At 57.0% G+C, this 14,012-nt stretch overlaps 1 protein-coding gene across 2 annotated transcripts; it reads left to right on the forward strand.

The window, feature by feature from the left end:
• The first annotated feature begins 173 nt into the window (after window positions 1–173).
• On the forward strand, window positions 174–13,686 carry ZMYM3 (zinc finger MYM-type containing 3). 2 transcript variants are annotated; one of them, XM_081041729.1, is made up of 25 exons: window positions 174–306; window positions 1,054–1,736; window positions 2,695–2,738; window positions 3,047–3,119; window positions 3,522–3,816; window positions 4,034–4,211; window positions 4,550–4,768; window positions 5,057–5,207; window positions 5,412–5,527; window positions 5,686–5,772; window positions 5,898–6,048; window positions 6,223–6,395; window positions 6,546–6,711; window positions 7,124–7,221; window positions 7,309–7,471; window positions 7,712–7,824; window positions 7,937–8,111; window positions 8,291–8,437; window positions 8,872–8,975; window positions 9,349–9,517; window positions 9,787–9,938; window positions 10,455–10,569; window positions 11,042–11,296; window positions 12,027–12,144; window positions 12,238–13,686. In XM_081041729.1, the coding sequence occupies exons 2-25, from the start codon at window positions 1,073–1,075 to the stop codon at window positions 12,428–12,430; spliced, it is 4,119 nt and encodes a 1,372-aa protein (XP_080897855.1). In that variant the 5' UTR covers window positions 174–306; window positions 1,054–1,072; the 3' UTR covers window positions 12,431–13,686. The 2 variants fall into 2 exon arrangements, with proteins under 2 accessions (XP_080897855.1, XP_080897856.1); XM_081041730.1 differs by having other exon boundaries at window positions 3,053–3,119.
• The last annotated feature ends 326 nt before the right edge of the window (window positions 13,687–14,012 follow it).

The raw sequence follows: 14,012 nt of genomic DNA on the forward strand, positions 1-14,012 counted from the left end.
GGGGGCTCAAGCTCCATCTCCACCGACTAAGCTCCACTCCGCAATTTCCAGGTGGCCACTGGGCTGGGAGTCTCGCGCCGGGGGCCGGCGCTGTCTCGCGAGCCCCCTCCCGGAGCCAGCCAATGGGGTTGGTTACTGGAGCCGCCCGCCCGCCTGGTGCAGAGCGCTGGGCTCCGTGAGCGGCGCTGCCATTTAAAGGGGCCGCGACCCCTGTCCCGGCTGCTAGGGAGGGAGGTGGAGAAGGAGCGCGGGGCCGTCGCTGTCTGCAGTTCTAGGCTTGTAGCCGTTACACTAACCCTGCCGCAGGTAGGGGTCGGGCCTGATCAAGCCGAACCGAACCTGCTGGCGGGATTTCGCAGTAGCTGGGAGGGGGGTCTAAGGAGAGATCGTAGCTCCAAAATGTCTTCCTGTAAATGCCTGAGGTGGGGGGTGGGCAACAGGAGAAGGAGGACTGGGGGAGCAATAGGAAAGGGGGACGGGGCCGAGGAAGTGGGCGACCCTGAAAGATAACTGGGGGGGAGGGGTTAGGAAGGGCAGTTTGTGGGGGCGAGGGAAGGGCTGAGGGAGGACTGTGCAGCGCGGGGCGGGGGGGTGGGGCCAGACAGGGTGGGTAACGACTGGGTAGCTGGGGGGCTCTAGGAGGGGGGGGTATAGAAACTGAGATCGCGGGGGCGGGAAAGGCTCCTGGTGGCAACGGCCCTAGGAGACTCTAAGGGGGCGTTCAGCCCGAGTGGGGGGGGGGCGAAAGGTAAGGGGGGAGGGGAACTGGGAATTGCAGTGGGGTGGAGGGGGCAGGAGGACGGGTGGAACCACGGACTGCCCGGCGAGTGTGGGCACAGGGCCAGGGCGGGGAACGCCTCTCCCCACAGGGGGCGCTGTATGTGGTGGGGGGAGTGGTCACTGGACTAGAGCCTGTGGAAATGCTTCTCCTTTGCGGTGGGGGCTGTCCAGGAGAAGTCCAAGTGGATGATGGGGTGTGTCCCAGAGCCTATATAAGAAGGAATTGTGGTGAAGACCACCTCTTCTGCCCCCTCTTCTACCCCTGATCTACAGCCCATATCCAGTCATCCTCATGGACCCCAGGGATTTTCCCAGTCCGTTTGACCCATTGACCCTGCCAGAGAAGCCCCTGGCTGGAGACCTTCCAGTAGACATGGAATTTGGAGAGGACCTACTGGAATCCCAGACTGCCCCAACTCGAGGATGGGCTCCCCCTGGCCCTTCTCCATCCTCAGGAGCCCTGGACCTGCTTGATACCCCTGCTGGCCTGGAAAAAGACCCCGGAGTCCTGGATGGAGCCACTGAGCTTCTGGGGCTGGGGGGGCTGCTCTATAAAGCCCCCTCCCCCCCAGAGGTGGACCATGGTCCTGAGGGGACCCTTTCATGGGATGCAGGAGATCAGACCCTAGAGCCTGGACCAGGGGGTCAGACCCCTGAGGTGGTGCCACCTGACCCAGAGGCTGGGGCAAACCCCTCTTCACCCGAGGGGCTGCTAGAACCTTTGGCTCCAGATTCTCCAATAACCCTGCAGTCCCCACATATTGAAGAGGAGACCACCTCCATAGCTACAGGGAGAAGGGGCTCCCCTGGGCAGGAGGAGGAGCTTCCCCAAGGGCGGCCACAGAGCCCAAATGGCCCCCCCAGCCCTTCCGTGGGAGAGACTCTGGGGGATGGAATCAACAGTTCTCAAAGCAAACCTGGGGGCCCTAGCCCCCCTGCACACCCCTCCTTGCCAGGTAGGTTGCCTACTCAGATGGAGAATTGAGGCTGGGGAGAGGGGTGGGGGGAAGGAGGGGCAGCTGTGTGTTAAGGTAGAAAGTAAGGGGAGAAGGAAGAGGGTGGAGCGAGAGGAGGAGAAGGAGTTGGGGTTTGGAAGGGAGGGATGGAGGTGGCGGTGAGGAAGAGTAAGGAAGCTAAGGGTGGGAGAAGCTCAGCTGCTGTGGGGGAGGCATAGGGCTGAGGTTTCAGGGGCTGGGTTGGAGGAGTGCATTTGGTGGGAAAGATGCCCATTTTCTTCCCCCAGTGGGTTTTTGGTGCCAGGGTCCTTCCCTCAGGATTTGGGGAGGACCCCAGGCTTGTTGGTTCTCCGATCTTTCCAGCTGTTTTGTTCTAGATGAGAGTGGGGTTTCTGGGTTTGATGAATGATAAATAGGGTCATGAGTTCAGGGGATGATAGAAATAAACGCAGAGCTTACCAGTCAGTGCCTGGGAGGGGAGGGGCAGCCTAGACTTGGAGACGCTCTGGTTTCTCCCTGATCTGCCTAGCGCTGTTCCCTTCCAGGCTGTGACCAGGGTCCCAGCAGTTATGTAACCACCTGAGTCCAGGGGACCTACCCATACCTTACTGCTTCCTTCTCCCCTTCCTATCTACCTTTCGGGGACTTAATTGGTTTTTGTTGGTAAACTGTAAATTCTCCATGAAAGGTGTGTTACCTGTGTTTTCTCAAGTCCCAATGATTGGGACCAACAGCTGGTGGGAAGGGTGGGGGTTTTCACGGACAATAGCTGCACCACCACCCTCCCCTCAGTGCAGAGCTCGAGGTAACCCTGAGAGGGGCCCCAAGAAGCCACAGGCACTCGAGTTTTCCCTTTCAGTTTTGAGTAAGTTCTTCCCCAGGAATGGAGGCGGAGGTTGGGCCAGGAGGGGTGTGAGGGCAGGCTCAAGATTTAGGCTGCTTTCTGCTTCCTTTGCAGGAGATGGCCTGACTGGGAAGGCGAGTGAGAAGCCGCCTGAGAGGGTGAGGGGGAGGGGATTGGAAGGAGTCTGGTTCCCCCTTTAGCTCTGGGGAGGACAGACCCTTCGTTTTGCCTCCCAGATGTTCTGTGGAGGGCTGTGTGAGCAGTTAGGAGGAAGGAGGGAGCTCTTGCATCTCCTGCTTCTTAGGGAGAAAGTCCAGCTTCCTTTTCTCCCCTCCTGCGAAGGGCTGGGCCGAGGGTCCCTGCTCTCCCTCCCCCCCCATCTCAGCACCCCACCAAGCCTGCTCTAGTGCCGCTGGCCCTTCAGCCTGGCCTGGTGTCAGCTTTCCTTCCCTCCCATGTTCCCAAGGTGCAGAAGAGAAGCGAGCGCGTTCGGAGAGCGGAGCCTCCAAAACCTGAGGTTGTGGATTCCACTGAGAGCAGTGAGTAGGACTTGAGGAAGTGTGACCGAGTGGGATGTGGCGCCACGGACCTCCTGGCTCCATGCGGAGTGTGAAGTGCCTCTCTCTCCTCTGGGTTGGCATGGGAACCAGGGGCAGTGGGGGAGACTGAAAACAAGAGCAGTAAGAATGGAGTTTCCTCTTTCAGCTGTGCCATCTCTGTCCCTGAAGAAGCCCTCCCTCCCCCTCCCTGGGAGATGACAGAGTCACTAAGGGACAGTGACACCACTGGCCCACAATGCCAGTGCCATGTGCTGGGGTGGGAGGTAAAGGCAAGAACCCAGGGGATGCCATGAGCAGCCGGCTACCTGTTGGTGTAGGGGGGGGTGGCTGAAGAGCTGGCCTGGTAGCCTTTTCTGATGCCCCGCACCCCCACCCCGTCAGTTCCAGTGTCAGACGAGGATTCTGATGCCATGGTAGACGATCCGAATGATGAGGACTTTGTGCCATTCCGGCCCCGGCGCTCTCCACGCATGTCCCTGCGCTCCAGCGTGGCGCAAAGGGCCGGCCGCTCCTCGGTGGGCACCAAGATGACCTGTGCTCACTGCCGGACCCCCCTGCAGAAGGGGCAGACGGCCTACCAGCGCAAGGGGCTGCCTCAGCTCTTCTGCTCCTCATCCTGTCTCACCACCTTCTCAAAGAAGCCCTCGGGCAAAAAGACCTGTACCTTCTGCAAGAAGTACGTTCTGGTCTGGCCTGGCCTGCTGGGGCCCCAGGGGCATGTTACCCTGAGGCATGGAGCACAGGAAACCAGCAGAGTGGGACTGGGAGGGAGGCAGTTTGGGAAGGAGGCCTGAGCACACTCTAGCTGTGAATCCCAGGCAGGGGTGGAAGCTGATGGCATGAGATGGCGGTGGTGGTACCCAGTGAATGTTCACACCCGTCCCCACCTGCAGGGAGATCTGGAACACCAAGGACTTGGTTGTGGCACAGACAGGTTCAGGAGGCTCCTTCCATGAGTTCTGCACGTCCGTCTGCCTCTCCCTGTATGAGGCCCAGCAGCAGCGCCCCATCCCCCAGGCTGGGGACCCCGCCGATGCCACTCGCTGCAGCATATGCCAGAAGACTGGAGAGGTGAGGAAGCTCTAGGGGCTGATGACAGAGCCTGGCCAGCCCTGACCCGCCCCTGCAATCCTGGGGCTGCAGGGGCCAGGCCCTGTGGCGGAGGGGTTGGGGAGGAAAGGCAGCCATTGGCGGGAGTGTATTCAAGGATAGAGCTTCTCCAGGATGTGTGCAGCTCGACTTCCTTCCCTCCTGGGACCTCAGCATCACATCGGCAGCCTGATGTGCAGGTTGGGGGGTCCCTGGGCGCACGGTCTGCTGTGAAGGTCTAGGGTGAGGGGGGCAGGCTGTCCTTGCAGTGGGTGGGTGGTGGTGGCCAGGCCCCAGCTCAGGGCGTGTGTGTGTGACAGGTCCTGCACGAGGTCAGCAACGGCAGTGTGGTACACCGGCTCTGCAGCGATTCGTGCTTCTCCAAATTCCGGGCCAACAAGGGACTGAAAACCAACTGCTGTGACCAGTGTGGCGCTTACATCTACACCAAGACTGGGAGCCCTGGCCCCGAGCTCCTCTTCCACGAGGGCCAACAGAAGCGGTTCTGCAACACAACGTGCTTGGGGGCGTACAAGAAGGTGGGGCCGAGGGAGTAGTGCTAGAGGGCCTTGGAAGGGGGTGTGGTTCTTGGGCCATAAATAAAGGTGCCTGACAGGTCGAGAGCTGGGAGGAATAAAGCAAATAAAGGGGGTTTCAATTGTATCTGTTATGTTTTATTTTTGAAGCTGGCTGGTGGATACACAGGTCTTTGTTATATCATCATCTATACTTTTTTGTATGCTTGAAATATCTCATGTTTTAAAAATTTTAAAAATAAAAGTGAAGGGACAAATCCAGCCTCAGCCTCTCCTTCCCCATCCTCACAGAAAAACACACGTGTGTACCCATGTGTCTGGTGCAAGACCCTGTGTAAGAACTTTGAGATGCTCTCACATGTGGACCGTAATGGCAAGACGAGCTTGTTCTGTTCCCTCTGCTGTACCACCTCTTACAAAGTGAAGCAGGCAGGGCTCACTGGTAGGTGCCAAGCCCTCTCCTCTGAGACCCCTGCTGGTCTTCCTTCTACCCCATACTCCCCTCTTCTGAAGTAATCCCTGCTGCCCAGCCAGGCACATCTTCCCGGACTTCCTGTCCTTCTCTGCAGCGCCTCACACCTCTGTGTGCTCTGTCTCTCTCTCGCTCTTCCTCCTTCCCTCTCTCCCCTTTCTTTCTGTGCCCCAGGCCCTTCCCGACCCTGCAGCTTCTGCCGCCGCAGCCTCTCTGAGCCCTGTTACTACAACAAGGTCGATCGTACAGTCTACCAGTTCTGCAGCCTCAGCTGCTGGACCAAGTTCCAGGTACTTCAGGCCCTGGACCAGGGACAGGGGTGTGGCACCCGAACAGGGTGTGAGAAGGGGGTCGGGAGGCCTGGGCAGAGCAAGGAACAAGCCGGACTTCCTCTCCCCACAACAGCACACAGCCGTGCCCCTCCCTTACTTGTCTTCCTTCCCTCCAGCGCACAAGCCCTGAGGGGGGCATTCACCTGAACTGTCACTACTGCCACAGCCTCTTCAGTGGCAAGCCTGAGGTCTTGGACTGGCAGGTAAGACCCCCACCCTGCCCACATGTTGCCACATGACCAGACATCTGTCTGAAGGGGTCCTTCCGCTTGGCTCTCGCCGGGTGCAGCTGGCACAGCTCTCTCCCTGCCCTGTGCCCCCATCCCAGGACCAGGTGTTCCAGTTCTGCTGCCGTGATTGCTGTGAGGACTTCAAGCGACTTCGGGGCGTGGTGTCCCAGTGTGAGCATTGCCGGCAGGAGAAACTCCTGCATGAGAAGCTCCGATTCAGCGGGGTGGAGAAGAGCTTCTGCAGTGAAGGTAAGGGAATGGGGCACGGGCCAGTGGCGCAGAAAGGAGGAGGCTTGGAAGCGGGCAGTCAGTGGGGCTAGGGCTTCAGCCTGAGAGGCTGTTTGGGAGAGGCTGCAGGGGCGGCACCTTGACGGGGTCAGGTCTCACAGCGTGGACATCTCTGTGTGTCTGCATTCTTTCCAGGCTGCGTGCTGCTATACAAACAGGACTTCACTAAGAAGCTGGGACTTTGCTGTATCACTTGTACTTACTGCTCCCAGACCTGCCAGCGCGGCGTCACCGAGCAACTGGATGGCAGCACCTGGGACTTCTGTAGCGAGGACTGTAAAAGCAAGTACCTGCTGTGGTACTGCAAGGTAAGGGGGCACACGGGGGAAAGTGAGCGCAGCACGGAACACGGGCTGTTGTGTGGTGACCAGGTGTGGGCCGATCTCTGATCTCGGGGCCTCCGAGGGGCGCAGCATGCTTTGGGGACTCAGGTCTGACCTTCCTGTCGGCACCCTCAGGCTGCCCGGTGCCATGCTTGTAAGCGCCAGGGGAAGCTGCTGGAGACCATCCACTGGCGTGGGCAGATCCGCCATTTCTGCAATCAACAGTGTCTGCTGCGCTTCTACAGCCAGCAGAACCAACCCAACCTGGACACTCAGAGCGGGCCGGAGAGCCTCCTGAACAGTGAGTCAGGCGGGGGCGCACGCACTCTGCTAACCCAAGCCCCGTCTCTGTCTGCTTCCTCTCTTGCTTTCCTGTCAGCCCTGGTTAGCGCTCCTGGTACCATGCTGTCTTGTAGCTTCTGGAATGTGCAGGTACTAGGGGGCATCTTGTTGAAAGGTTTCCAGAGTTAGAGTCCACTGATTTTCTAGAAAGGATGTATTCTTAGGGAATGAGTACCTATCCAGGTAGGAGCAAAGAATCTTGGCCACTGTTGCTGGGGCCTAGAGAAGACTAGACCTGGAGTGACGGGGAGGAGAAATTCTAGACTTCCCATTTGCATTTGATGTACCTTTAACGAAGCGCTGCTGGGAACGGGCGAGGAAAACGGACAGCTAGTTCTGCAGAGGGAGCATTCCTTTTTTTTCATCTGTAGGTCAGGCTTCTGAGTCGAAGTCCCAGACACCCTCGCAAACCAAAGTGGAGAACAGCAATACAGTGAAGACCCCAGAGGAAACTGGGAATCTGGGCAAGGTCAGTGCAAAAGCCGGGGGTGGGGGGAGGATGGTCTCAGAGGAGGGTCGAGCAGTTGGTGGCACCGACGTTCCCTTTTCCCTGCAGATCCCTGCAAAGCCCCGCTCGGCTCCCACAGCTTGCACCCCTCCTCCACCCCCACCACCCCCAGCAACACCCCGCAAAAACAAAGCGGCTATGTGCAAGCCACTGATGCAGAACCGAGGGGTCTCCTGCAAGGTGGAGATGAAGTCCAAAGGGAGTCAGACAGGTGAGCCAGGGCAGCTGGACACCACCGGCTGTGCTTGGCAGTCCTGGGCCTCCAGCCCTGGGCCCGTGTCCTGGATATGGCCGTCCTGGGATCACAGAGTGGCGGCTCAGCCTTTGAGGCAAGGGCCATTTTGCGATGATGAGTGAGTGTTAGCACTTTTGGGGCGACAGGCAAGATCAGGCCCTGGGGGGGATGTGACCTACCTGATGGGTTCTGAGAAGACCCCTTTCCTGGCAACAGAAGAGTGGAAGCCGCAGGTGATCGTGCTGCCCATCCCGGTGCCCATCTTCGTACCAGTGCCTATGCATCTGTACTGCCAGAAAGTCCCGGTGCCTTTCTCCATGCCCATCCCGGTGAGTATCCCTTCCTTCCAGGATGGTGACCACGCTGCCAGCCCTTCTCTCAGCAGCTGGCCTTCTCGTGCTTGCATGCTCCTTGGCGTTCAGTTGGGATTCGTGTCCCCAGGTGCCTGTGCCCATGTTCCTGCCCACTACCTTGGAGAGCACAGACAAGATCGTGGAGACCATTGAGGAGCTGAAGGTGAAGATCCCTTCAAACCCCTTGGAGGCCGACATCCTGGCGATGGCAGAAATGATTGCAGAGGCGGAGGAGTTAGACAAGGCCTCATCTGACCTTTGTGGTATGCCAGGGACAGCGGCGATGAGGGAGCCAGGGTGCTGCCAGTCTGTCTGCCTAAGGGGGTGGACAGTGGCAACCTTGGTACCCAGCGGGATGGGGGGAGAGTGGAGATGAGTCCCCGAAAGCCTGTGAGAGCGCTAGGCAGGAGTTGCAGTGACAGCCGACTTCTGTGCCTCCCAGATCTTGTGAGCAACCAGAGTGCAGAGGGACTTCTGGAAGACTGTGACCTGTTTGGGCCGGCTCGAGATGATGTCCTGGCCATGGCTGTCAAGATGGCTAACGTGTTGGATGAGCCTGGGCAAGACTTGGAGGCAGACTTCCCCAAGAGTGAGTGGGCTTCGAGGCGTGCCCACTAAGTACAGTGGCATTTGTGCCGTCAGGAAAGGAGGGTTCCCTATGACCCTGAGCATGACCCTAGCAGTGCTGCTCATGACCCAGCGACGGGGAGCAACAGCAGAAATACTGGGACAAGTGCCCAGTTCTCCACTTGTCTTGGTTTTGTTAATCGTGGTAAAACACATAAGCTGAGACTTACATCTTCAGCACGTTGGCGTGTGCAGGTCAGTGGTGGTACAAGCGCTCCCTCCTATGAGTCTGCATCTGTGTGCCTCTGAGCACACTCTTGGCCCAGCTTTGCTGGCTCCTGCGAGTGCAGTAGGAGCTGTCTGGGAGGCTCATCGCCACTCAGGTGGGCAAGTAGCGGGTGGGAGGTACACGGCTGAGATGTTACAAATTGATTCCCTTCCTTTCCCCTCCAACAGATCCTTTGGACATTAACCCCAGCGTAGACTTCCTCTTTGATTGTGGCCTGGTAGGGCCCGAGGACGTGTCTACTGAACAAGACCTTCCCCGCACCATGAGGAAGGTGAGGGCTGCGGCTGCTCTATCCACAGAAGAGTGTGTGTGTGTATGTGTGTGTGTGTGTGTGTGTGTGTGTGTGTGTGTGAGAGAGAGAGAGGGGGGGGGCGGTTGTGCTTTTGTAGCCAAGTCAGTGGCTTTAGTTTGCCCTTCCCTGACCTCCTTTCTCCAGCACCAAGCAGTACTGAGGTGCAGCCAAACTTGGCTCTGTCCCCAGTTCACAAGATCATCGGAGCTGGTCCTCGGGCTCTGTGCTAAGGAAGCTTGCTGTCTTCTTCCATCAGTCCCCCAGGCCCCTGGCGGTAAACACTGTCCTGACTAGCTTCCATGCTGCCCTCGGCCTTACCTCCACCACTCCCGTCCTCTCTCTTCCCCTGTAGGGTCAAAAGCGGCTGGTGCTTTCAGAGAGCTGTTCCCGGGACTCCATGAGCAGCCAGCCCAGCTGTACTGGGCTGAACTATTCATACGGTGTCAATGCTTGGAAGTGCTGGGTACAGTCGAAGTATGCCAATGGAGAAACCAGCAAGGGTGATGAGCTGCGCTTTGGCCGTAAGTGTGGGCTGGGGACAGGCTTGGGGAGAAGCGGCAGGGCTGTCATAAGGCTGTGAGTGCTTACGGGGGTCCCGTGAGGTGGGGAGGAGTAACAGAATATGGGGAGATGCTATCTGCGTTTCAAGGCTTAGGGCTTTTGTGCTCATTGGTGCTCTGTTCTGGAGCATGATGTGACTAAGGGATGAAGGGGTTAATGGTGGGATGAAATGAAATTCTCCATGTGACATTTTCTTAATCCCATCCACCTCCACTACACATCACTGCAGCCAAACCTATGCGTATCAAAGAGGATATTCTGGCCTGCTCAGCTGCTGAGCTCAACTACGGTCTGGCCCAGTTTGTGAGAGAAATCACTCGACCCAACGGTGAACGATACGAACCTGACAGTATCTACTATCTGTGTCTCGGCATCCAACAGGTACCCCTTGCACACCGCCTGACTTGCCGTCCCTGTCAACACGGCAGGCAGCGTTCCACCGGAAACGATTCGGTCCCACTGCCCTCTCCACACCTGTCTGCTTCCCTGAGCAGACAGCCTTTCTGTCCTATTCCAAGCAGGACAACATATCAATACCCCTCCTAAAGCTAAGCTGCATTGCAGTCTTCATTGCTCCCTGGGTCCCCATTGTGCCTTTCAGGGGATGGGTCGGGCTGGGCCCCTTGGATGCCAGGGTACTGTGTAGTTCCCACTGGGAGAGGTCTGGGCTTATGAAGGACCACCTGTGATGTCTCTAAGCCGACTCCTCCTCCAGTGCGGCCTCGGTCCCCCAGTTGGAGGTATGCCTGGGGAAAAGTACTCTGGGTCACCCAGTCAGGCAGCAGTTTTCCTCTATTTCCTAATTATCACAGTTGCCATGCCTGGGGCCTTTATCGTCACCGTCTTTTCCGCTAGGAACTCGAGTCTAGCTTCCTGTGTGTCTTTTTCTTTCTCCAGTACTTGCTGGAAAATAACCGAATGGTGAACATTTTCACGGACCTTTACTACCTGACTTTCGTTCAAGAACTCAACAAGTCTCTCAGTACCTGGCAGCCCACACTCCTCCCCAACAGTAAGGGACAAGGACTTAGCAGCCCTGTGCCATTTCCCAGTCTGCAGCTACAGCTTCCCAAAAGCCCTAGCCTCTTTGGTCTGCCACTCATCACGAGGGGTCTGCGGCAGGAGCGTGGAGCTGGGTGGCTCGGGGCTGAGGGCCCGTGTCCTTGAGCATGAGGAGGGCTCCAGACTCAGATCGGAAGAACTATCTGGGACCACATACGGGGGGCTGGGTTTCGGTCGTCATTGCAAAGGAGGAAGAATTTGTGGGCCTGGAGGTTCACATCTCCCTGCCGATAATGTGAGGCCAGTGAGAGAAGCACCAAGCGCCCCGTCCAGTCCTGAGTCCCGTAGCGGGGTGCCAGGGTTTTCTGGACAGCGCTCACTTGCCGAATGGAACTGCCTGTCAGCAGGGCATGTGGGAGCAGATGTGGTCAGGCCTGGGTGGGTGCTGGCTCCTGACCGGCCTCTCCCCTTGATCGTTGCAGATACAGTCTTCTCCCGAGTGGAGGAAGAACACCTGTGGGAGTGTAAGCAGCTGGGGGTCTACTCGCCCTTTGTCCTTCTCAACACCCTCATGTTCTTCAACACTAAGTTTTTTGGGCTGCAGACGGCCGAGGAGCACATGCAGCTCTCCTTCACCAACGTGGTGCGGCAGTCCCGCAAATGCACCACCCCTCGGGGCACCACCAAGGTGGTCAGCATCCGCTACTATGCCCCGGTCCGCCAGAGAAAAGGGCGAGGTACGGCGCTGCCCCCTCCGCTGCCTGCCCTGAACTGCCAGCTTGGCCCGATCCTTTGCCACTGGCTGCACAAAAGGTGAAGGCAGCCAGCCCTTGCACCTGATGGGCAGTGGCTGCTGCGTAAGCAAGTACCCAGTATGGTCACTGGGCCTCCCGCCTTTCCTCATTGCAAGGCAATTTCCTTACTTGCCTGCTTTCTTTGGGGAAGAGCAGACACATGGGAAGCTGCTGGGTTGTCTCGGCCGTGGGGACAGTCGCCAGGCTGATTGACTGGCTTCCCGTGGTTCTTTGCTGTTGGGCAGAACAGGAACCGGACCCACCCGAGTGCAGTCCTCATGGTCCGTTCTCTGGACCTGAGCTTCTACCTGGACTAGGGTCCTGGGGGTGGGCCATCACAGTTTCTCTACCCCAGAAGGCAAGGACAAGCTCACAGTGGGGTCTCTTTTGTCAGTTTGTGTATACAACTTCTAAGAACACCTCTTCAGGAAATCATCCTGGGGGAGATCATAAAGTGAGATGTTAGCCGTGTACACCCAGGAGGGCTGCAGAGCGACACCCTGACAGGACGTTGGCTTGTGGGGGGACACTGAGCCACTCTTCTGCCTTTGTTTCTTTATCTGAGTCTACTGTGTGTCCCGAGGCCACCCCCCTGTGCCCTGCATGGTGCACCTGGAGGTGGCTCGTTGAGACTATGCCTTTAACAAGTCTGGGTCATTTGCCTCCTCTGCAGACACGGGTCCAGGGAAACGGAAGAGAGAAGACGAAGCTCCTATCTTGGAGCAGCGTGAGAACCGCATGAACCCACTGCGCTGCCCTGTCAAGTTCTATGAATTCTATCTGTCAAAATGGTGAGTTGGCAAGTGACAGGAATGGCATTAGCGTGGGTGCCCAAGGGATCCACTTTGCCTCAGTACTGACATGTCCCACCCCTGCCATTGCAGTCCCGAAAGCCTCCGGACTCGCAACGATGTGTTCTACCTGCAACCCGAGCGCTCTTGCATTGCTGAGTCGCCTCTCTGGTACTCTGTGATCCCCATGGACCGGAGCATGTTGGAGAGTATGCTCAACCGCATTCTGGCTGTACGTGAGATCTATGAGGAGCTGGGTCGTCCTGGAGAGGAGGACCTGGACTGAGCCTGTGTGCTCTTCGCATCCATCATTCGCAGCAGTGTGTGGCCGGCAGCCACGCCCCACAGGGTCACTGGCCCAGGAACCAATGCTACTCTTTCTGAAGGGCCCTGGCTGCCCTTTTCTACTCATCCATTCCCTGCCTTCCCTAGGAACCCCTGGCTTGTATCAACTTCCATACCACTTGACAACAATGGGGCCCCAGTCCTCTGTGCTTGGGGGCTGGTCTCCCAGAGATGGGCAGAAACCATCTAGGCCATTCTTGTTGTGCTTCAGAGTAAAGCCCTTCTCCTGGGGCCGCACTCTGGGTGGAGTGTTGCTAGCTCTGATGGTCCCATCCCACATAGGCAAAGCCCCTTGTTCCTAGGCTTGGCCAAGGGAAGAACCCAGCTGCCTTCTCTGCCCTGTGCCCATTCCCCTCTCTACTGTCTCCCAATACCACGCTCAAGGGTCTTGTATGGAAGGTATGAAAGAATCTGAAAGTAATGAGGGGACCATTTACCTAAAACACAGAGCTTACACATACTTCCTCTCCCATAAGATAACTGGTTGTTGGAATCCCCTCACCACCTCATTCCCCCTTCCTACCCTTGCAAGCACCAACCCTGGGTGCTGCAATTTAAAAAGCTTCCAAATGCTTTCATTTCCTCAAAGGCAGAGAATGACTCGAAGTATGGGGAGCAGAGTCCTGCCCCCTTGGTTTATGTGTTTGTCTCTCTCTCTCTGCCATCTTGGCATGAGCCATGTGTCAACATGCTTAGCCCCCTTCTATAACGGCCTCCCTTTAGTTCAATGGACACAGTTCCCAAGGCAAAAACTACCTTCTCACTTGGGTTGGGGCTGGGTTCCCCACTCTTGTTCTTCCCTCATCATAAGAGCCAGGCCAAGCCTGTGGGGGCTCTGGGTCATGCAGGATGGGCTCTGTGGTCAGGATAGGTGAGGAGCCGTGGGCATGGGTCCTGCCCCTAATGCCTACATTTTTTCTCTTCCCCATCTTGCCTTTGTAGTTCCAGAAAACTATTAGCGTCCAGCAAAGGGGGTACCCAGTTCTTTCCCTGTTGGCTTTGCTGTGCCCCAGCCTTTTTGTGTTTTTATAACTGTCACCAGTTTAGCCACTGTTTAAATTGTATATATTGTTCTGAGGTGCCTGGCCTGTCCCTTCAGTGAGCCATGCCCGCCCTTGTGTTGTAGTGAGAAGCTGTTGTCACAACTAACCTTCTGTCTCTGGAATTGTTTGTTTCAAATAAAGAGTTAAAATTGTTTTTTGCCTTCTGTGGGGGAGAGGGAGAGCAGTGTTTGGAGGGGGGAGGGACACAGATGTGAAGAAGGGAGGTGTCCCACCCCAGTTTGAGAATCATTTGTAGCCACCTCACTGAATGAATCCACTAGGAATAGGGTCCTTTTTAAAACAAGTTTCCGAACACTTAAAGGAAAAAATTAATTCCATAGCTATTTTTTAAGGACCTACTATGTTTAAGGACCTAGATTAGACACTTCAGAGAAGACAAGGATTAATTCGACCAGGATCATATCCCCAGCATGTAGAGCAGAGGAATAAGGGACTCATTTCAGGTTTACAGGAAGGTCA

This window comes from Rhinolophus hipposideros, assembly GCF_964194185.1.
Source record: "Rhinolophus hipposideros genome assembly, chromosome: X".
NCBI lineage: Eukaryota > Metazoa > Chordata > Mammalia > Chiroptera > Rhinolophidae > Rhinolophus > Rhinolophus hipposideros.